We start from the raw sequence: 23972 nt of genomic DNA, 5'->3' as shown, positions 1-23972 counted from the left end.
AATTTTTTGTTTTCAATACAGTCATTGTGTTTATATTGAAATAGACAGAATTTTATCAATCCACACGTCTGTTTTGGATTTGGTGTAGACCGGTTGTCAGTGGGAAACTAGCATGTTCTGGGGTATTCCAGAAGAGATGCAGTTGAAACCAGAAGTTTAAATGCACGCACGCACATACACACACCTACACACACACATACACACACACCTTTTTTCTCACTATTTGCAGCTAAATCAGTCCAAACCTTCCTTTTTAGGTCAATTGTAATGACCAAAGTAGTTTATATTTACTAAACGCCACAGTAATGAGAGAATGTCAGATTTTATTAACCTTCAAAATTTTCCTAACAGTTTGCTGAAGTTCTGGGCTGCTCTTCCATGAGAACTTTGTTGTCCTTAAGCCATTTTGTAAACACTTTGGCTTTATGCGTAGGGTTGTTGTCCATGTCCACCAAAATTCACAGTTAGGAGCAGTTTGCTACTTTTGGTTTTTCTTCCAAAAGTAGCTATAGTTATATTGGCAAAACAGTTCCACTTTACTTTCATCAGACCATAAGACATCCAAAAATGAAGATCTTTGTTCCTGTGTTCGCTTGCAAACTGTGTTCTGGCATTTTAATATTTATTTTGAAGGAACGACTTCCTCTGCTTTTTTTAATTGGAGTCTATTTGCCCATTTTGGACCAAACCCTTTCATCTCTGGGATACAGAACTGTCTCCTTCCTCAGCACTTGATGATGACTGGACATTTTCATCATGTCTATACTGGTATAATTATTTGAACAGATGGAAAGCAGTGCCTTCAAGCATCTAGAAATTATTGTTAATGGAAAATTAACAATTAATTCCATTGGCAGATTATTTCACTTAGGAAAAATGCCTTGTATAAGTTAAATAATCTGGCAGTGACACAAATACTTTCTCGCCCTTTTTTGACTTAAGTTCCTATTTCTTGCTGAAAAGTTACTTGTAAGTTGTCTTATTTCATGCATATTAGGATATTACTAGAAAAATGTGAAAATGTTTAAAGGGTCTAGTTAATCTTACACTGTGAATGTATTCATTGTTGTGTCCACACATCTGCTAAAACAACAATGTAATGTGTTCTAAATCTTTATTAAAAGCTGATCTGTGGGAGAAGAGGTAAAACATTACTTTAGCTCTGTCAAAGCACTTACTCAATTCATTGGGAGCATTTTAGAGCCGGAGATAATTCATCTAAGTTTCTGGGAAATCAGGGATCACATATCGCGTACAGCTGTCTGTCTGGGACCGCCGTCTGCTTCCCACAAAGTTCATCCGACTCATCTCTGCTTTCAGCACGCATTCAGGTCGTCGGAGCCGAGCTTGCTGGCCCCGGGTAACGTCAACGCCAAGGTGTATTTACAGGTGATTATATCAGCTAATCGGTGGATTACAGCATGTTGAGTCGACACAAGCCTCTAAGCTGGGGTGGAAAAAAGACGGAGCGCTGCTGTGGGATTTTTGCCCTAATCTGGCCTCAGAAAGCATGTGGCCCCTCCTGCTCTCACATCTGGCCTGCTCAGATTTACGGTTGTAATCCATGGTTTTTGAAACTATTTTATCATGCTTCACTGCTGATATGCTGGACTTTAATTATTAAAATGCAGATTTTCATTTTAGTTTTGATGTAATTACACATTCTTGTCCGATTAGCTTCTGCTAAGTAAGTAATGAGGTTGTCCCCCCAATATGGCTCTGGGCCAGTTGCCTCTATAGATTAGTTGCAGATAAATGCTGCCCGATGTAATGACAGTCAGCTGCTTTGCATGCAGGAAACAAAAAATACATTTCTTAGAAAGGATTATCTTTAGACTTTTGAACTATATATTAAACCCCCCAAAACTGCTAAAAGTGATGGCTTTCATTCCTTTATTGCTGAAAAACAAATCTTAGATTGATGCTTAAAATATGAGCTGCAAGATCACAGGAAAACATGTGAAAGCATGTTTCACTCAGCATCAACCTACATTTTGACTTTTAGTTTTAGTTTATTTTATTTATTTATTTATTTTTTTTCGAAATGTCCCCACCACTCTGTTCTTAAGCATCTTGTCCACTGAAAATATACATGAAGGACAAGTCTGTCCAGTAGGGCAAACGTCTTATTGTCATGCAGAATTTGCATTCACTCTACTTTAAATTAATCTTACCTAATATTGCATCCAAGCAGTCCTTTGTGGTTATGATAATCATCACATATTTTTATTTGTGTTCATTTTGAGCAATTAAAGTCTGCTTTAGAAACTTTTGGCTAGAGAACTGTTTCTGCAGATGGTTGTGTAAGTCCAGTTTCCTGCAGGTTTTAAAAGGAGTCCCTCAAGGCTTAATTTTATTGTTTATTTTTCATTTGGTTTTAAATGACATTGTGAAAGCCACCTAAAGTGCACTTTTATGCAGATGACAATGTGTCTTAGTATTTAGTTAACTCTAAAACAGGCTGTTGATGCTACATTTATGTTTTTCAGTAATAACACCTATATTTTAGATGATGCTGATGATTCAACCCAAGGAGAGATATTGTTGCGAGCAACAAGGGTTTGGACTCCATGTTTCTTCCCTTTTATTGCTGCTGAGATGGTGGAAATGTTTACTCAGTGCAGCCAGGGCAACGGAGGGTTAACACCACTCACTGCGGCAGATGTCAAAAACCATGCTGTAAAAAATGTCCGATTAACACAAAGGGGCACTTTGTCAAATCCTGATTAAAGGAGCACTTTCATTTATTAAACTCTGTCAATCCCCTGGACTGTTTTAGAGCAAGGGATTAAAACCAGGTAGACACTATTGTCTTTCTAAACAATCCCTCTTTAAGCTGTAGCTGTTTCCTGGTGCCCCGACGAGGGCAGGTTGACTGGCTGCCTGTAATCTCAGCAGAGGCTTATGGGTCACTACTACCGCTACACATTCCCATTCATCAACCTCATCCCCTTTAAAGGGACTATGTGATTGGATTTAGGACATGTTCTACAGGGGCAAAAAAAAGGGAAGAGCACACTGAATCGTGTTTACAAGGGCTGTGCTGTGAAAAGGCCTGTGGATGAGTGGAAGCCATATGGTGTGGCTAACTCTGGGAACATCTGCCGTCGATCACAACCATCAGACTGGTGACCTTCACATGGACCATGGGAACATCTGGCTCCTTTCCTTCTCATAGACCACATTAAGCAGGCAAATGGCAACAGTGATGTCAGGATGAAGTCTTTAAACACGTTGCAAGGAAGCAGTGGGACAACACTGATTGATGTAATCAAGTCTGATTATTTTTGGAACTCATTTATCACCTGTACCACAGAACTTGTATGGTTGTGTTTAATTTCCCCTTACAGAGTTTTCTCGTTACAATCAGTCTTCAATTTTTACGTTCTTTACACAAACAAAAACCTTTTGTGTGAATGTTTGAAGATTTCATGGAACCATATTTTGCTGTAGTTACAACTTCTAATCTTTTGTGATGCAACAGCAACAGCTTTGCACATATAGAAAATTGTATTTGTGCCGGTTTTTCTTTGAAACATAACTTAGAGATTTGACTGGGTCATTCTGACATGTGGATATGCTATAAACTGCTTATTTAAGATCATTGTCCTGCCAGAAAATGAAACTTGGATCAAATTTTTTGCAGTTAAGACCAGTTTCCTGTTGTACTTGGAGAAAAAGGATCCCCACAGCATGTTGCTGCTACCACCATGTTTCAGTGTAGGGAAAGTCTGCTTAAGGTAATGTGCACTTTTTTTCCTGTCTCTGATAGCATTTTATGTTAACCAAAAAGTTTAAATATGGGTGTTTTTTTGTTTTTTTTTTTTTACAATAAATGCCCTTTTTTTTGCTCTGCACCTTAAAAACCAGATTTTCAGTTCATGACCAACAGTTTCTCCTACCTAAACTAGCAGGTAGTGTTGTGGTAACCAAATTTTACTCTTGAGATATTTTCAAAGTTTTATTCCAGGCTGGGGATCTGCAACCTGAGGTACAAGTTGCTCCTTGGGCCATCTACAACATAAAAATAATAATAAAGATACCCCTAAATTAAAATGATATAAAACTGAAAATGACCTAAAAATCATTACTTCTGTTATAGAAAGTCTTTGAAAAAAAACTGAAAATCTTCTAGAACATGCATTTGTTTTGCATGTATTACATAGTACTATCACTACTTTTTTTGTCATTGAATTTCTACATTATAATGACATTAAAAGTACCAGTAATAATAATGATAATTATTGTTACTTATTCCTTGCATATTTTAAAGCCTGAAATAAAATTGTGGTTCTTTAAACATTCTGACAAATGCTCTTTAGCAGATAGTCACAAATAATAAATAGTATTATTTCAAAAAATTATGTTACATTTGTAGCTTTAGGTTTTATTTAGTTGGATTGAGTGCAAAACATGTCTCTTTGGATTGTAAAGTTTGACTTAGGATTTTGTTAATGATCAAGTCTGATAGCCCTGCTGAAACATCCTTTTTAAGGCAACTCTGACTGGAGCCAAGAGCTGCAGTCAGAAATGACAAACCCTAACCCTACCCTAACCCTATCCCTAACCCTTACCCTATGAATGTGTTATGGGTTCAACTAAACGTTGTGGCAGTTCATCTAACTGACTAAGTAAGGCGTACCCAGTTTGTCTGCAGGCTTGTTAAAGAGATGCTTGTTATTGTGAAGCTTAGTTTTTTTTTTCTTTTACTGTTGTACATTAAACACTGCACATTAAAGCTGAACATCAAGCCCAATTGGGTCTACAATTGAATTTCAATCTATCAAGATGCTTTAATTATGTCGTTTTTGTATGTAGTTTAGTCATTTCAAACTTAAATTCCTACATTTGCAAAAACAGCAACTCCCTTTTTGATGCTTTGGGTGTAGTTTCTGTTTAACAGTGCAAGAGTTATACTTTTGATCAATATTTTACAATTGGGTGTTGTTAAAATAAAGGATTTGCAGTGCTTCAGTGTTGACCCCACAATCCTCCAACAGCACCAAGCTGATGAATGTTTTACCAGCTGCTGCTGGAAGCATAAATTCATCCCTCAAAGATGTGACATATGCTTGAGGATCAATTGTCTTTATCCCTAGAAAACTTGTTTCTGAAAATCAAAAGAGCATAAGGCCTCACCTTCACACAACAGTGTAAACTCCTCACCTCAGTAATTGTATTAGTGTATAAGAAGCTTACTGTAATTACAATATTGTATTTTTAGGGCAGCAGTCTGGAACATGAAACATAAATCTGTCTTTTCTAAATTAAATGGAGCCTCATTGGAAGAGGAGCAATACAAGAGGAGGACAGAGGGATTAACATGTAAGTCCGGTACATTTAATATTTACACTGCAATCGCTCAATTAATCTGACAATGTGTTCTGTGCTTAATACCTGAGCTGAGTGGATGTCCTGATTTATCAGTGGTTTTCACAGTGGAGGGGGTAGCCAGTGGTTTCAAAACAGCGACCCAAATGCAACATACCTGCAGTATAATCAGAGAAAACAATGGTTTGGGTTTAGTTTTATTAAAATCAATGTGGTATGCATATTTATTGTTTCTCTTTTCTCTTATACCCATTGATAAAAATCCAGATGCCACCAGTTTTATCTGAAGTAACCAAATATAAAAAAAAATGGGAACATGTGTGTGTCTTAATTAATTTCCTCTCAACTTAACATTTGCATTTTTCTGTCACCCCTAATCCAAAATGAATACATGAAAATTTGTGGTTGTGACAAGACAAAATGTGAAAAAGGTGCAAGACTTGATGCTGAACAGCACCAGTAAATTATATAAGGAAATCATTCAAATCTTGTCATGCACATTTCATCAACTGAATCCAATGAACTACATCTTCATTTTCCCTTCTATTTAGCTCCCATTGATCTCAGCAACAAAATCACTTCCTTTTTAAAAGGAAGTGAATTCCAGTGTGAGCAAACCTGGAAGGATGGCTGACTTCATTGAAGGGCCAGAGGGGATCAAAATACAGGAAATAAAATCAAACACATACAAAGTGGCTGAACATATACATGTAGTTTTTAAATAAGCCTATATAAAATCATTTCCTTTAAGTATTTCAAAGACCTGGCTGTGAAAGAACAGGGTATTTTAGAGGCTGGACTGTCTTTGCCTTTGATAAAGAATGTTTAGACTACCATTTAGGAAAATGTGTTTATTATTATTATTATTATTATTATTANTTTTTTTTTTTTTCCCCCCTTGAAATGACACAATTGCTAATAAGTGATCTGTTTGTTTCATTTTCTGTTTTGTTACTGTACATCTTGTAAGTTTTATCTGTGTGTCTCCTGTCAGGGTCAGGCTCGACGGAGGAAGAACATGACGGAGTTCCTGGGGGAGACCAACATTCCGACCCAGGATGCTCTGGGACAGCTGCCCGCCGTCGGGGCAGGGCCGGACAACTGGAAGAACCGCGCCGCCAGCCGCTTCAGCGGCCTGTTCGGCTCCAACGCCGGAGCGGGGCCCTTTGGCAAGGTAAGGCTGAGCCCAGAGTGTGAAACCCAAGAAGGTGCGCCTGCTGGTTCGATCAAAGCAGCACGCTTTCTCTTACCCCAGAAATGAGTTGTTAAAAGCTATGGGGAACATGTCTGCTGCCCAGACGTGTCTCGCATTAGGAAAGCGTTCAGAAGCAAACAAAACAGTAGCCGGCTGGAGTGGGAGGAGGTCAGAAGGCCACATCCCGCCAGCCCTGGTGAAATCATTTCCCTTCAGAGTCTCTTTACTTGTTGGCTTACTTACTTTCCTCGCAGCTGCTATGGAAATGCGTAGGTGGAAGGGAAAGCCTTTGCTCACTAAGTTTTATCCAAAGGATTCTTAGATTTTAAAGAAATCTAACTAGATCTGCAACTGATTATTTTGGTAACAGATTTTCCTGACTATTAAGTGGATAAAAAAATTGCACTTGCTGTAGATTTTTCATTTAAGCACTTAAGCTTATTTTATACAGTATTAGAAGTACAAATATTTCAAATCCTTTTTCACTAATGAAAATAAACATTTTATTGCCTAAAATGCAATAAAAGCATTTCTTCAGTGAACGCTTTATCATTTGTAGAAAAGATACAGCTACAGTTAAAATGTTTCTAATGTGAAAGGTTAACCTTGTCTGCTCTGCTTAACATCAGTATACTAATTATTTTTTGATTAACTGATAATTAAAAAGCAAAAGGTGCTTAGTAGATTATTTTACAGGATTTGAACCCAGTGAAGCTAAAACTATGCCAAATGGAGATATTTCATAGAGTTTTGGCTTACTCACTATTATTTCAGCAAATGGCCTCTTTTTGTTTGCATACTCCAGATTAATCGATTATTGGTTTAATCAATTAATCAAGTCTATTTGCATAGCACATTTCAGCAACAATACTGTTCAAAGTGCTTTCCATAAAAAACCCCATAAAAATACAAAGTCAGAGAACACACAGTCAATAAGTGATTGACAATTATTTCAAAAAATTGATTCATCACAATTGATCTAATTAATCGTTTCAGCCCTAAATCAAACTTAAAATTATTTTCAGTTAACCAGGTCATATTTTTTTTAATTTTTTTTTTATCTATATGAAACCATTGAGGATAAATTTTGGTTTAAAGCTCATTGCTTGCTCAGACCTCTGTCTCATTTTATCTACATTTCTAATCCACTTTGACTCAAATGAAGAGCATTGTGCCAGCGTCTAAAAATGTCCAACCCAACCCTGCGGTCGCATCCAGCACATCTGCCGACGTCGTTCAGAGACGCAATCAGTCATTTGTCAGTTCCAGACTCATCTCTGTTTTAGCCGATTTGCCCCCTTTAGCTCTCTCAGGACCAGAACCTGGACCTCTGTCATCCTCTGTACTGCAGGGTTCAGCAGCTGTCAGTCATTCTGTCTCAAAACCAGACAAATAAGCTCAGATCTAATCATGTTCTCTCTAAATTCACTGCAGACTATTTTATAATTAGCTTCTTTGCCCAACTGTAGCCTTCACCCCGACTCCCCTGTCGTCTATTGTTAAAGTGGTCTCAATGCACAGAGCTCATTTTCATAACTGTGTAAAGGCTGCCAGCTTGAACAAAGAGCTGAGCAGTGGCTACGTTTGGATTTAAATATCAAGGCGCCATTAAAGCATAAAAACACTGAGCTTAGCATGCAATCTTGGCCCTGATCTGAAACTTTTCCTGCTGCAGGAGTTGGACCGTCTCGAGCAGCTCCAGAGCAAACTCCACTCCTACTCGTTATTTGGGCTGCCCAAGGTGCCGCGGCAGCTCTCCTTCCACCACGACTCCTGGGAGGGAGAGGAGGAGGCCAACCTGGTCATGGAGGACAGCTGGAAGACGCTGCTGGACGATCCAGAGGTACGAACACTTTGTTCATGTCTAATAACTGTAAGCAAAATATTTTCTCCTTATTTGTTCCCATGTGTGGTGATATAGTCCCTCAGTGTAGGGGTGGGCATCATGGACTTAGAAGTTTATCTTAATATTTTATGGTACTATGGTAAGACTGAGCATTGAAGCCATACCAATAAATAAATTACAAAAATAAAGTTGAAATAACACGAGAATAAAGTCGTAGCATTATAACTTTATATATTGTGACTTTTTATTCCCATACATTCTCGTAATTGTATTTATTTATTTTATACTCAATTATGCTATTGTGGTAACAATATAACTATGATTTAAAAACTACATTTTATTTTATTTTTTTGTGTAACTGTATGTCTGACAGCATTCATAACGCCACAAACTTAAATACTTTTCCTGGAAAAAAACCCCATTTAAAACAGGCTTCTTCACACTTTTTCACTTAAAAAGTGTAATTTACATCACTAGGCCTCACACAATAGCTACATTTAATCATATTTTTGAATTTACTGATGGATTTTTGCGTGGAACAGTGTCGAACAGCAAAAATAAAAATTACTGATGATTCTGTCAGTTTCTTTTATTTACCATCACTAATTGAAATGTACAACAACAAATCAAAATTCCTATAAGAAAATTTTCCCTAAGTGATGAAAGATATGATAAATGTCGACCTCTACCTCTGAGCAACATTTTCCTTCGTGTGGTTCAACCAAACCATGCTGCTGATCAAATGGTGTCCTCCTTATCATCCATCCTTGTCTGTTCCCCTCTTACCTGTATTCCAGCAATAAAGCTTACAAGGCTTATTGCAGTTGGAGCTGTAAATGCCTTTGGAAACGATAACATCCATCTTACTCTGTCATTTGCTTTCGCCTGTTAATGTTTATATGGCTAATCAGATTGTTGACAGGTTGCTGTATTTTCCCTCCTATGGGAGATTTACTGCTGACAGCTGGTTATATAAGCTGCATAACTCAGTCATAGTCATAGTGCTGCTCAGAGATGACCCTGGAAAATGGGAGAATATTATTCTGGTTTATGGGATTGAGTGATCCACGTTTAATTGTAGCTCCACTTTCTTTGGTTTGCCTTTGGAATTTAATGTTTCCACTTCACTGCTGGGATAAAAATGAAGATGTTTTTGTTTAGAATTTCACTTTAGCTTGGTACAGAGAATCATATTGGCGTTTAATTATGAATACGCTGCATACATAACCACTGAGTAATAGCTTTTCACCTGCAAGCCAGAAGAAGTGAGTATTGACATCCTGCTTCCATGTTACATGGGAGGCAGCAATATTTTAAATTAAAGCTGGAAGGAAATGAAAATAAAGCTGCTGGATAATTCACTTGTGGAAAAACTTGTTAACACATAGTTTCCATACATATCTAGTATTATCACTGATCTTTTCTCAGACATAAGTGGCAGGATTCTTTAGATTCTTTATTTTTCTGTTGTATATCCTTAAAAGCAAGAGAAGTTGGTCTTTACAAACAAGTCAAATATTATGTAAAGCTATGAAATTAGAATTCTATCCTTTATTTTAATCTTTATTTATCTTTTATATGGAGAAGTTGGTGACAATTTTTAACACGGACCTAGAAAACATTATCTAAATGCTCAAACATTTGCTCATCTCTTTATAAGAATGAAAAATAAAATGATTCCTTAATCTTTGCTTAATACTTAACAGGTTTATTCTCCTTTTTTTCTTTTTACCATGAAATTCATTGGAACTTACCTGAAACTCATTTATGGTGGCTGTCGGTAAACTAGTCAGTTGTAGACAAAGTTCCAGAGACAAAGGTGTGGGCCCAATGTGTCATACCCATCAAGAAAACCTTTGTGTTTTTATGTAGACGCTGACGAAGCGACAGTTCCACCAGCAGGAGGCGATATGGGAGCTGCTGAATACTGAAGCCACCTACATAAAGAAACTCAGAGTCATCACTGATGTAAGTACAAAGGAAGCTTTTGTAATCTGCCGCCGCACATAAAAAGTCCACATACTGCTACAGGGTGTTGTGCAACAAGATGCATCTGTATTTTGGCAGATAAGTTACACAATCACTTCCTCGTTGGGATTTTGAAGTAATAAAATTTATTTCCGTCTCTACAGTAAACCGTAAACTTGAATGCCATTTTCTCCAGCTGTTCCAGTGTGGGCTGCTGAACCTGCAGGAGAGCGGCCTGCTGACGGATGTGGAACCCACCAAACTGTTCAGCAACATCCAGGAGATAGTCCGGCTCCACATCGCATTGTGGAACCAGGTCATGCTGCCCGTTCTGAAGAAGGCCAGGGAGGCCCGGGCCCTGCTCGACCCGACTCACCTCCATGATGGCTTCAGGACGGTCAGTAGTGGTTAAACTATACTGGAAAAGCTTGTATTCTATCTGCAACAAATGGCCAAAAGACAGAGAAAGTGAAGAGAAAAAAAAACAAACGCACAATACAAATGAGTTCAGTTTTTGAGAATTTACCAGGTTTATTACATACAGTTACGGGAAAAACATGACAGCGGCGTGATTTCAGGTGCTCTATACCTGAAGCTAACCCAGCATTAAGCATCAAATTTGCATTCAAAACTTTGAAGTGGCACATTTAATACATACAGAACAGAGAAAACTAAGAAGAAGGCCTTTGTGTTAATCTATGCATAATCTAAATGGGGGGAAAAGTAGTTTGCCTTGTTGAGTAAAGAAACAAAGTAAGGTGCATAAGTTTAGCCTGTAACCAGTGCAGTGTCCTGCACAGCTAAATGCGTAAGCAGCTCTGCTCCCATCAATCACACATCCCAGATGATTTGCACCCGACTCATCCGATGGGTACAACAAGCGACAAAACGGAGCTGGAAGATGTGCTCTAAAGAAGCAATAAGGAGTCCCCCCTTGCCGATGTGGTAATATCTGCTTTATGCCTTTATGTTTTCAGTTTGGGTCCAGGTTCCAGCCATACATTCATTACTGCATGGAGGAGGAGAGCTGCATGGAGTACATGCGCACGCTTCTCAGGGACAACGAGCCCTTCAGGACGTACGTTACGGTTAGTACTCCACTCTGCCACCCATAAAGCTGATTCTACATCCCTTCAGCATGCCCTGATCGGACACACTCATCCTTCTCCTGTGTTTTTGACGCTTGACTTCCTGCCTTTGTCTTTAGTGGGCAGAGACCCATAAGCAGTGTAACCGTCTGAAGCTGGCCGACATGTTGGCAAAGCCTCATCAGAGACTGACCAAGTATCCCCTCCTGCTGAAAAGCATACTGAAGAAAACTGACGAGCCGTCGGCCCGCGACATCGTTAGCAGCATGGTGAGGATCCTGGTAGCCATTACTGTTCCTACTGGGACTTATTCACCCTGCATCAGGTTTGAACATGAGTATTTTTGTGTGTTTCAGTTGGTCACAGTGGAGAGCTTCATCAACAGCGTGGACTCGCAGATGCGACAGCGTCAGGAGCAGCAGAAGCTGGCCACCATCTCCGCCCGCATAGACTCCTACGAGGCCGTGGAGGGCAGCAGTGAAGAAGTGGAGAAGGCAAGAAGCTAATTTATGACACCACAGAGCTGTCAGTGATGAGGCTTTATGTAAGCTCTTGCTTCACGCTTTCTCTCTTTTTTGGTGGGGTCTTCTCCTCTTCAGATCCTCAAAGAGTACAACCGCTTCGATCTAATGTCTCCCATGAGAGAAACGTCACCGGAGGAGACTCGACAGCTGCACCTGGAGGGAGCTCTGAGGATGAAAGAGGGCAAGGACAGCAGGGTAAGACTGAGTCACACGACCGCTTGTAAACGCACGACGCGCTCTGCCCTTTGAAGTCACACCTGGTTTCTGACTTTTGCCCTGCAGATGGAGGTCTACTGTTTCCTGTTCACCGACCTACTGCTAGTTACCAAACCGGTGAAACGAGTTGAAAAGGTTAAAATTATCAGACAGCCTCTCCTCATTCACAACATCGTCTGTAAGGAGCTCAAAGATCCTGGTGAGCGCTAGGTTTTTTTTTTTTTTGGCCAGATTTTAGTATTTAGAATGCAAATGTTTTGTTTTGTCTGGAAATGTGAATTGGAGGAAAGCAGGAAATCCGCAACATGGTGGAACTGTAACAATGTCCTGCATAAAATGCCAAAATATGAGCAGTAAAATAAAAATATTAAGTGTTTATCTTTTTCTGTCTGTGGCACTGACATTATGCATTTCTTTGTGTTTTTAGGTTCTTTTACCCTTATCTACCTCAATGAGTTCAAGAGTGCAGTAGCAGCTTACACTTTCCAAGCCAACAGCGCCTCCCAGGGGCGAAGCTGGATTGATGCAATTTGCAATGTCCAGGTTGGTGAAATGGTTCTCCCATTTCAGCTGAGAGATTTGCAGTCCTTATATGATGGTCTGATTATTATTTTTTTGTGTGTTTTTTTGTTTTGTTTTGTTTTTTAACGTTATGTGATTTCTTTTAGAACCAGCTGCAGAGGCTCCGCAGTCAGGAAGTCCTCCGGCAGCAGGACATTCAGAAGAAATGCACAGCCGAGGATGAGGAGGAAGAGGAAGATGAGAGCAGCAACTCTGCTACCAGCTCCCCGATCCTTCGGCACAAGGAAGAGCAGAACTCCAGGTACTGTGATGTTCCACTTATTGGCCTCATTTTTCAACCAATTCTGTTCAGCACAGTTTAATTAGTGCCAGTTCAAAACTATTTTGTCTCAACGCACTTAAATACAGAGTCAGTTCAATGTAATAATGCTTGCAGATTCAAAGTCAGTTGCATCCTTTCAAATTTAACCCTATTTAATAAGTACTGCAATCGGGTTATTATGACAATTTATGAAAAGTTTTCTACCCAAGTCAGGGATTGACAACTTTTACAACCCTAAAAGCCTTTTTTGCTGTCGGTTCAGCTAAGCACTTTAAAAAAAACACACAAAAAAACGGAACATGACTCTTCAAAACAAAATAACTTGTTTTTTTAATATTTACTATAGGAAATTAGTTGGTTTTTTTTAAGAATAAACTTAGTTTTGCCTTTAGGTCCAATGCATTTAATTCATTTTGTATAGAAAATCACACCACAAAGCACTTAGTGCACAACCAAAACAATTACTTGGTGAAAAAGGATTTTCCTTTTTGCAATAATTCTGCATATATTGCATTAATAAAACTAATAAGAACTTCTTAAACTGGTACTTTTTAATTGCCTTTACTTTTTTAAACATTGCTCAATTTTTTAACGTTTTCAGACAAAGTTGTTAAGGACTACAATAGGTTTAAAGAATAACATGGATATCATTTTACTGTAGTTTATTTTCAGCTCTTTTACTATACTATTCAAGAACATTTCCGGTGGCTGCCCTGCTCCACTCTGCAAAGAAAAGAAATATTAAATTACTTCTATTGTACAGCCACACATAGTGACTCGTAGGCTCAATTACTATTACTTGTCGAATCAAGAAGTCACTTAAGTAGGACCTGTCTGACAACATGAAGTAGACTAGACGATGTCAAAAATAACCTGAGCTAAAGAAGTTCAAGGATAGCCAAAAGCAATGTCTGTCAAAAGATGAGAAGCATTGTGAAGGCAGATAAGGAACTGGAACATTCAGTTCTTTGACATGTACAATGATTTTACACTGTGATGTATGGAGCTGCTTAGCTAATCTTGTTTTATAAGCTGTTTCAGTAAAAGTCTCTGGATAATCAAGTTTTTTTTGTACTTCTAAAAACTTGGTTAGAAAAAAAAAATAATACTTTGTGTTGTAAGACAATTATGTTTGTAATAATTTTACCCTGACTAAAAAAAATCTTTATCTGTATCAACCACATGTGCTCGATGGGCCAAATTTGTATAATTCTTGAAATGCACTCGGTGGGCTGCACAGAATTAATCCAAGCCTACTTTGGTCATCCCTGACTTCACTCTTGTGGTTAGCATTTTTGACACCCACTTTTATTAAAGCTCAAAATCCTGTCTTTTCAGCCAATCAGACGGTTCGACCGAGACCCTGTCTGTGATGGATGTGGATGAGCCGACTGAGCACCAGCAATCTCCTGCCTCCAGCACAAACTTTGAGGAATGCTCCGGCAGAGACTCAGAGCCCGACCTGGTTCTCCTGTCAGACAGGTCCGAGCTCCAGCAGCCCACCTACCGAGTGCATCCCATCATTTACATCGGACAGATTCAGGAGGAGAACGAGGAGCTGGATCCGCAGCGGCGGTCGCTCTCTATGGACAGTGCGTATGGTACCCTCTCTCCTGAGTCGTTTCAGCAGGAGCTGAGGCCGCAACCCATCCAAAGTGAGGGAGAGGAGGTGGAGGAAGTGCAAGACCAGGAGGTGGAGTTTGGCAAAAATGGGAAAGTAGAAGAACAGGAGGAGGAAGAAGAAGAAGAGGAGGACGAAGAAGAAGAAGAGGAGGAGGAAGAGAATGCATCTGTAGGATCCCAGCTGTCTGTGGTGCAGTCAACCAAACCTCGCCGGCGGCCTCCTGTGCAGTCCAAGGTTCAATGCATGCAGAGGCTGACCTCTCTGACCTTCTCCCGCTCAGAGGACAACCTCCTGCAGCGAGTCCACGGCGAGGAAAACCCCGTGTCCCACACGCACTCTTTCAACTCTGAGTCCCAGGAACTGGACTGCACGGACGTAGACCCGACCTCTCTGGCTCACAGCCAGAGCCTGTCGGAGCTGCGGCGGAACGGCTTCAACCGCTCCGAAGACTGCCTGAGCTCCAGCATGCCCTCCGACAAACTGCAGGCCAGCCTGAGCCGGGCCGAGGCCATGCTCAACCGTAAGACACAAGAAGTGCCGGATGGGGAGACGGCGCCATCTAGCAGAGCAGATGGTAAATGCGAGACGACGACGACAACGACGACGACAGAGGACACGAATTCACCCAAAAACAAAAAGAGGAAATCTCCAGCCCAGCACAAGAAGCTAACGTTAGCTCAGCTTTACAAGATACGCACCACTCTTGTTCTAAACTCCACGCTGACGGCATCGTAAGTCGCTGCTTTTGAAATTTCAAACTGCAGATTTTAGATAATTTTACATCTGTAGCAACATGCCTATTGATCTTTATTTCTCTCTTTCCAGGGAGGTATAACTTTTCCAAACGGCAGAGCAACATCAACATCACAAGGGTTGGCGCTTGTTTTGTTTGGATGGACTGATTTTCTATAGACACAGCTGCACTCTTTGTCACACTGCCCTCTCCCTTGCAGTTGCTATTCTGGACATTTTTATTTATACATTAACAATCACTTAGTTGTTTTTTTTTTAAATATTTCATTGGTTTTTGGACTCCTCAAACAAAAAGGGAGGGGTCATTAACTGCCTGCACTTTGCAAGAGAAGTAGCACTGGAGGGTTGGAACCTGCAGCGAGGAGACGTCCAGGCGGAGGTCCGACAGCCTCGTCCCTGCACTCCACACAGGAGACATGGAACTCTTCCCTTCCTCTCACGCACGAGTTGAAGAAAGAGACACCAAATCTTGAATACGCTTGTGTGTTGGCAAGAAAAAACAAAAAACAAAAAAATACCTGGACACTTGTATTGCTCCTGATTTGCTTCAACAAAGGAAATTATTGCACAGTTTTAAGTACAAAACAAAGAAGTGAAATTTTCAGCCATGTAATGAGTCGCTTGCGTATGATGCGTTTTCGATTCTTGACTGAACCGAAACTGATCACCGTCTCCTTTGATTATGCAAACCCACCCAGAGATGGGAGGACTGTGTAAAAACTAAAAACAAAAACAACCACAAAAAAAGCAATCCAAATAAGCCAATCGCATTTCAGCTTAATTTCAACTTTGTGTTTACTGTTTGCGTTTTTTGCTGAACTGATGACTAAAAATGGGTGACTGAAGCCATTTTGGTATTTTTTTTTCTGCACTATACATGTTTCGACTTGAGGCGCACACAAGAAAAATGAAAATGGATTCACAAGAAGAAAGGAAAGTCTCACTACACGTGCTTCTTTCTGAGTAATGTTAGCAGGTTGAAGAATGAGGTTTGTGGTGATTATTCTGCAGAGCTTTAGCTGAACAACTTTCTCCAGAAGATAAAAACAAAAGCTTTTCAGATCAGTAACTGTTTATTTTTTGCCCAAACCAAATAGGTAAATGAAATTGTTTACTTCTGTTTTTTTTGTCTGTGTGTAATATTTATTACCCCTGCTATGTTTTATATATAAGATTTTGTTTATGTTTGCTTTCATGATTTGTAAATGGTTTTTGTTAATATTTTGGTTTTTTTGTCATGTCAGGCATTAACATGCTAAGAACCAAAATCATGTCTTTTCTTTCAGGAATGACTACAAAGTGTCTTATGAAATAATAAAAAAAACCCTACAAAATACCTTAAATTTTTTGTTTTCAATACAGTCATTGTGTTTATATTGAAATAGACAGAATTTGATCAATCCACACGTCTGTTTTGGATTTAGTGTAGACAGGTTGTAAGTGGGAAAATAGCATGTTCTGGGGTATTCCAGAAGAGATGCAGTTGAAACCAGAAGTTTAAATGCACGCACGCACATACACACACCTACACACACACATACACACACACCTTTTTTCTCACTATTTGCAGCTAAATCAGTCCAAACCTTCCTTTTTAGGTCAATTGTAATGACCAAAGTAGTTTATATTTACTAAACGCCACAGTAATGAGAGAATGTCAGATTTTATTAACCTTCAAAATTTTCCTAACAGTTTGCTGAAGTTCTGGGCTGCTCTTCCATGAGAACTTTGTTGTCCTTAAGCCATTCTGTAAACACTTTGGCTTTATGCGTAGGGTTGTTGTCCATGTCCACCAAAATTCACAGTTAGGAGCAGTTTGCTACTTTTGGTTTTTCTTCCAAAAGTAGCTATAGTTATATTGGCAAAATGGTTCCACTTTCATCAGACAATAAGACATCCAAAAGTGAAGATCTTTGTTCCTGTGTTCGCTTGCAAACTGTGTTCTGGCATTTTAATATTTATTTTGAAGGAACGACTTCCTCTGCTTTTTTTAATTGGAGTCTATTTGCCCATTTTGGACCAAACCCTTTCATCTCTGAGATACAGAACTGTCTTCTTCCTGAGAACTTGATGATGACTCGACATATTCATCATGTCTATACTGGTATAATTATTTGAACAGATGGAAAGCAGTGCCTTCAAACATCTAGAAATTATTGTTAATGGAAAATTAACAATTAATTCCATTGGCAGATTATTTCACTTAGGAAAAATGCCTTGTATAAGTTAAATAATCTGGCAGTGACACAAATACTTTCTCGCCCTTTTTTGACTTAAGTTCCTATTTCTTGCTGAAAAGTTACTTGTAAGTTGTCTTATTTCATGCGTATTAGGATATTACTAGAAAAATGTGAAAATGTTTAAAGGGTCTAGTTAATCTTACACTGTGAATGTATTCATTGTTGTGTCCACACATCTGCTAAAACAACAATGTAATGTGTTCTAAATCTTTATTAAAAGCTGATCTGTGGGAGAAGAGGTAAAACATTACTTTAGCTCTGTCAAAGCACTTACTCAATTCATTGGGAGCATTTTAGAGCCGGAGATAATTCATCCGAGTTTCTGGGAAATCGGGGATCACATATCGAGTACAGCTGTCTGTCTGGGACCGCCGTCTGCTTCCCACAAAGTTCATCCGACTCATCTCTGCTTTCAGCACGCATTCAGGTCGTCGGAGCCGAGCTTGCTGGCCCCGGGTAACGTCAACGCCAAGGTGTATTTACAGGTGATTATATCAGCTAATCGGTGGATTACAGCATGTTGAGTCGACACAAGCCTCTAAGCTGGGGTGGAAAAAAGACGGAGCGCTGCTGTGGGATTTTTGCCCTAATCTGGCCTCAGAAAGCATGTGGCCCCTCCTGCTCTCACATCTGGCCTGCTCAGATTTACGGTTGTAATCCATGGGTTTTTAAACTATTTTATCATGCTTCACTGCTGATATGCTGGACTTTAATTATTATAATGCAGATTTTCATTTTAGTTTTGATGTAATTACACATTCTTGTCCGATTAGCTTCTGCTAAGTAAGTAATGAGGTTGTCCCCCCAATATGGCTCTGGGCCAGTTGCCTCTATAGATTAGTTGCAGATAAATGCTGCCCGATGTAATGACAGTCAGCTGCTTTGCATGCAGGAAACAAAAAATACATTTCTTAGAAAGGATTATCTTTAGACTTTTGAACTATATATTAAACCCCCCAAAACTGCTAAAAGTGATGGCTTTCATTCCTTTATTGCTGAAAAACAAATCTTAGATTGATGCTTAAAATATGAGCTGCAAGATAACAGGAAAACATGTGAAAGCATGTTTCACTCAGCATCAACCTACATTTTGACTTTTAGTTTTAGTTTATTTTATTTATTTATTTATTTTTTTTCGAAATGTCCCCACCACTCTGTTCTTAAGCATCTTGTCCACTGAAAATATACATGAAGGACAAGTCTGTCCAGTAGGGCAAACGTCTTATTGTCATGCAGAATTTGCATTCACTCTACTTTAAATTAATCTTACCTAATATTGCATCCAAGCAGTCCTTTGTGGTTATGATAATCATCACATATTTTTATTTGTGTTCATTTTGAGCAATTAAAGTCTGCTTTAGAAACTTTTGGCTAGAGAACTGTTTCTGCAGATGGTTGTGTAAGTCCAGTTTCCTGCAGGTTTTAAAAGGAGTCCCTCAAGGCTTAATTTTATTGTTTATTTTTCATTTGGTTTTAAATGACATTGTGAAAGCCACCTAAAGTGCACTTTTATGCAGATGACAATGTGTCTTAGTATTTAGTTAACTCTAAAACAGGCTGTTGATGCTACATTTATGTTTTTCAGTAATAACACCTATATTTTAGATGATGCTGATGATTCAACCCAAGGGGAGATATTGTTGCGAGCAACAAGGGTTTGGACTCCATGTTTCTTCCCTTTTATTGCTGCTGAGATGGTGGAAATGTTTACTCAGTGCAGCCAGGGCAACGGAGGGTTAACACCACTCACTGCGGCAGATGTCAAAAACCATGCTGTAAAAAATGTCCGATTAACACAAAGGGGCACTTTGTCAAATCCTGATTAAAGGAGCACTTTCATTTATTAAACTCTGTCAATCCCCTGGACTGTTTTAGAGCAAGGGATTAAAACCAGGTAGACACTATTGTCTTTCTAAACAATCCCTCTTTAAGCTGTAGCTGTTTCCTGGTGCCCCGACGAGGGCAGGCTGACTGGCTGCCTGTAATCTCAGCAGAGGCTTATGGGTCACTACTACCGCTACACATTCCCATTCATCAACCTCATCCCCTTTAAAGGGACTATGTGATTGGATTTAGGACATGTTCTACAGGGGCAAAAAAAAGGGAAGAGCACACTGAATCGTGTTTACAAGGGCTGTGCTGTGAAAAGGCCTGTGGATGAGTGGAAGCCATATGGTGTGGCTAACTCTGGGAACATCTGCCGTCGATCACAACCATCAGACTGGTGACCTTCACATGGACCATGGGAACATCTGGCTCCTTTCCTTCTCATAGACCACATTAAGCAGGCAAATGGCAACAGTGATGTCAGGATGAAGTCTTTAAACACGTTGCAAGGAAGCAGTGGGACAACACTGATTGATGTAATCAATTCTGATTATTTTTGGAACTCATTCATCACCTGTAACACTGAACTTGTATGGTTGTGTTTAATTTCCCCTTACAGAGTTTTCTCGTTACAATCAGTCTTCAATTTTTACGTTCTTTACACAAACAAAAACCTTTTGTGCGAATGTTTGAAGATTTCATGGAACCATATTTTGCTGTAGTTACAACTTCTAATCTTTTGTGATGCAACAGCAACAGCTTTGCACATATAGAAAATTGTATTTGTGCCGGTTTTTCTTTGGAACATAACTTAGAGATTTGACTGGGTCATTCTGACATGTGGATATGCTATAAACTGCTTATTTAAGATCATTGTCCTGCCAGAAAATGAAACTTGGATCAAGTTTTTTGCAGTTAAGACCAGTTTCCTGTTGTACTTGGAGAAAAAGGATCCCCACAGCATGTTGCTGCTACCACCATGTTTCAGTGTAGGGAAAGTCTGCTTAAGGTAATGTGCACTTTTTTTCCTGTCTCTGATAGCATTTTATGTTAACCAAAAAGTTTAAATATGGGTGTTTTTTTGTTTTTTTTTTTTTACAATAAATGCCCTTTTTTTTGCTCTGCACCTTAAAAACCAGATTTTCAGTTCATGACCAACAGTTTCTCCTACCTAAACTAGCAGGTAGTGTTGTGGTAACCGAGTTTTACTCTTGAGATATTTTCAAAGTTTTATTCCAGGCTGGGGATCTGCAACCTGAGGTACAAGTTGCTCCTTGGGCCATCTACAACATAAAAATAATAATAAAGATACCCCTAAATTAAAATGATATAAAACTGAAAATGACCTAAAAATCATTACTTCTGTTATAGAAAGTCTTTGAAAAAAACCCTGAAAATCTTCTAGAACATGCATTTGTTTTGCATGTATTACATAGTACTATCACTACTTTTTTTGTCATTGAATTTCTACATTATAATGACATTAAAAGTACCAGTAATAATAATGATAATTATTGTTACTTATTCCTTGCATATTTTAAAGCCTGAAATAAAATTGTGGTTCTTTAAACATTCTGACAAATGCTCTTTAGCAGATAGTCACAATTAATAAATAGTCTTATTTCAGAAAATTATGTTACATTTGTAGCTTTAGGTTTTATTTAGTTGGATTGAGTGCAAAACATGTCTCTTTGGATTGTAAAGTTTGACTTAGGAATTTGTTAATGACCAAGTCTGATAACACTGCTGAAACATCCGGCAACTCTGACTGGAGCCAAGAGCTGCAGTCAGAAATGACAAACCCTAACCCTACCCTAACCCTATCCCTAACCCTTACCCTATGAATGTGTTATGGGTTCAACTAAACGTTGTGGCAGTTCATCTAACTGACTAAGTAAGGCGTACCCAGTTTGTCTGCAGGCTTGTTAAAGAGATGCTTGTTATTGTGAAGCTTAGTTATTTTTTCTTTTACTGTTGTACATTAAACACTGCACATTAAAGCTGAACATCAAGCCCAATTGGGTCTACAATTGAATTTCAATCTATCAAGATGCTTTAATTATGTCATTTTTGTATGTAGTTTAGTCATTTCAAACTTAAATTCCTACATTTGCAAAAACAGCAACTCCCTTTTTGATGCTTTGGGTGTAGTTTCTGTTTAACAGTGCAAGAGTTATACTTTTGATCAATATTTTACAATTGGGTGTTGTTAAAATAAAGGACTTGCAGTGCTTCAGTGTTGACCCCACAATCCTCCAACAGCACCAAGCTGATGAATGTTTTACCAGCTGCTGCTGGAAGCATAAATTCATCCCTCAAAGATGTGACATATGCTTGAGGATCAATTGTCTTTATCCCTAGAAAACTTGTTTCTGAAAATCAAAAGAGCATAAGGCCTCACCTTCACACAACAGTGTAAACTCCTCACCTCAGTAATTGTATTAGTGTATAAGAAGCTTACTGTAATTACAATATTGTATTTTTAGGGCAGCAGTCTGGAACATGAAACATAAATCTGTCTTTTCTAAATTAAATGGAGCCTCATTGGAAGAGGAGCAATACAAGAGGAGGACAGAGGGATTAACATGTAAGTCTGGTACATTTAATATTTACACTGCAATCGCTCAATTAATCTGACAATGTGTTCTGTGCTTAATACCTGAGCTGAGTGGATGTCCTGATTTATCAGTGGTTTTCACAGTGGAGGGGGTAGCCAGTGGTTTCAAAACAGCGACCCAAATGCAACATACCTGCAGTATAATCAGAGAAAATAATGGTTTGGGTTTAGTTTTATTAAAATCAATGTGGTATGCATATTTATTGTTTCTCTTTTCTCTGATACCCATCGATAAAAATCCAGATGCCACCATTTGTATCTGAAGTAACCAAATATAAAAAAAATGGGAACGTGTGTGTGTGTTAATTAATTTCCTCTCAACTTAACATTTGCATTTTTCTGTCACCCCTAATCCAAAATGAATACATGAAAATTTGTGGTTGTGACAAGACAAAATGTGAAAAAGGTGCAAGACTTGATGCTGAACAGCACCAGTAAATTATATAAGGAAATCATTCAAATCTTGTCATGCACATTTCATCAACTGAATCCAATGAACTACATCTTCATTTTCCCTTCTATTTAGCTCCCATTGATCTCAGCAACAAAATTACTTCCTTTTTAAAAGGAAGTGAATTCCAATGTGAGCAAACCTGGAAGGATGGCTGACTTCATTGAAGGGCCAGAGGGGATCAAAATACAGGAAATAAAATCAAACACATACAAAGTGGCTGAACATATACATGTAGTTTTTAAATAAGCCTATATAAAATCATTTCCTTTAAGTATTTCAAAGACCTGGCTGTGAAAGAACAGGGTATTTTAGAGGCTGGACTGTCTTTGCCTTTGATAAAGAATGTTTAGACTACCATTTAGGAAAATGTGTTTATTATTATTATTATTATTATTATTATTATTATTATTATTATTATTATTATTATTATTATTACTATTAATAAAGATTGTATGTTTTCCTACACAATCAGGGTGGGTGGAGTGCTGACTTGACAAGGAAGTTAAAACACAAAAAGAAAGTGATTATTCACAGTGTGTTCCATTCGAGCATGTTAAAAGAAAGTTGAGTGGAAAGAAAAAATTGGTAGGGAAAAAGGGGCACAAGCAACACCCTTCACAAATTAAATCTGGTGGATTTAATTTTCCACCAGACTTGAAACCCTCATAAACTTCCATATGTACTGACAGATTGTTTAATAATCATATTGTGGTAGCTTCCACTAGATCACTGTTTTAATGGCCAGTGACCTTTCTGATCTAAATCTAAAAGAGAACCATTAAGTCATAGCTAAGAGGAAGGTGAGAGACATCAACAACCAATATGAACCAAGGGTATTGTTTGTGATGACAGCTAAAAATACGCTTTTATTCTAGGCTATGACCTCATGTGCTAACTCATAGATAAAATAAGTACAATATAAAAGTAATTTAAAAAATATCTATACACAACTCACACAAAACATATGACAGACTAAATTCACTTTCAAGAGTCAGAAATGTTTTTTTTTTTAAATAAAGGTCTAACCACTTTACTCGTGTTTTTTTTTACAGACTCCATGGAATGATGACAATATTTTCTAATGTTTCCTAGCAACAAGGGTGACTCAACTTACCTCACTTTTTCCTACAGCATGGTACGTGAACATATTTTTCAGCTGGCTAACACTTTAAATTAATCTTCTGTAAGATTTAAATTTCTTTTGTAGACAAACAGAGGATTGTATTTTATTTGATGTAAACTATGATCAATAACATCAACAGAAACAAAGGCTTGAAATAATCTGCGTAAAGAATGAAGCTATGCTTTTTAATAATTCAACCATAATTTTACCAGGAAGTCCTTTGGGATAAAATCTCTTTTTGAGGGAAACCAACTGAACAGCATACAAACAAATAAGAAATGTTTGAATGAATGCATACGTGTGAGTTTCAGTTTTTGAAATC

General features: G+C 38.5%; 1 protein-coding gene across 1 annotated transcript; it reads left to right on the top strand.

Annotated features, from left to right (window-relative positions):
- Window positions 1-6255: 6255 nt before the first annotated feature.
- Window positions 6256-16732, top strand: LOC103150992 (pleckstrin homology domain-containing family G member 5-like). Its single transcript, XM_016681055.1, has 13 exons — window positions 6256-6505; window positions 8202-8369; window positions 10245-10340; window positions 10537-10737; window positions 11318-11428; window positions 11548-11697; window positions 11785-11922; window positions 12028-12147; window positions 12235-12367; window positions 12596-12711; window positions 12837-12991; window positions 14351-15367; window positions 15462-16732. The coding sequence occupies exons 1-13, from the start codon at window positions 6350-6352 to the stop codon at window positions 15469-15471; spliced, it is 2571 nt and encodes an 856-aa protein (XP_016536541.1). The 5' UTR covers window positions 6256-6349; the 3' UTR covers window positions 15472-16732.
- The last annotated feature ends 7240 nt before the right edge of the window (window positions 16733-23972 follow it).

Source organism: Poecilia formosa, unplaced genomic scaffold (assembly GCF_000485575.1).
Source record: "Poecilia formosa unplaced genomic scaffold, Poecilia_formosa-5.1.2 Scaffold268, whole genome shotgun sequence".
Lineage (NCBI taxonomy): Eukaryota > Metazoa > Chordata > Actinopteri > Cyprinodontiformes > Poeciliidae > Poecilia > Poecilia formosa.
This window is presented reverse-complemented; position numbering and strand designations above follow the sequence as displayed.

Coding starts and splice junctions, on each gene's coding strand:
- LOC103150992 (XM_016681055.1), top strand. CDS start 6,350: ATGACGGAGTTCCTGGGGGAGACCAACATTCCGACCCAGGATGCTCTG. Junction 12,368..12,595: donor TAAGGAGCTCAAAGATCCTG/GTGAGCGCTAGG, acceptor TTGTGTTTTTAG/GTTCTTTTACCCTTATCTAC. Junction 12,712..12,836: donor ATGCAATTTGCAATGTCCAG/GTTGGTGAAATG, acceptor GATTTCTTTTAG/AACCAGCTGCAGAGGCTCCG.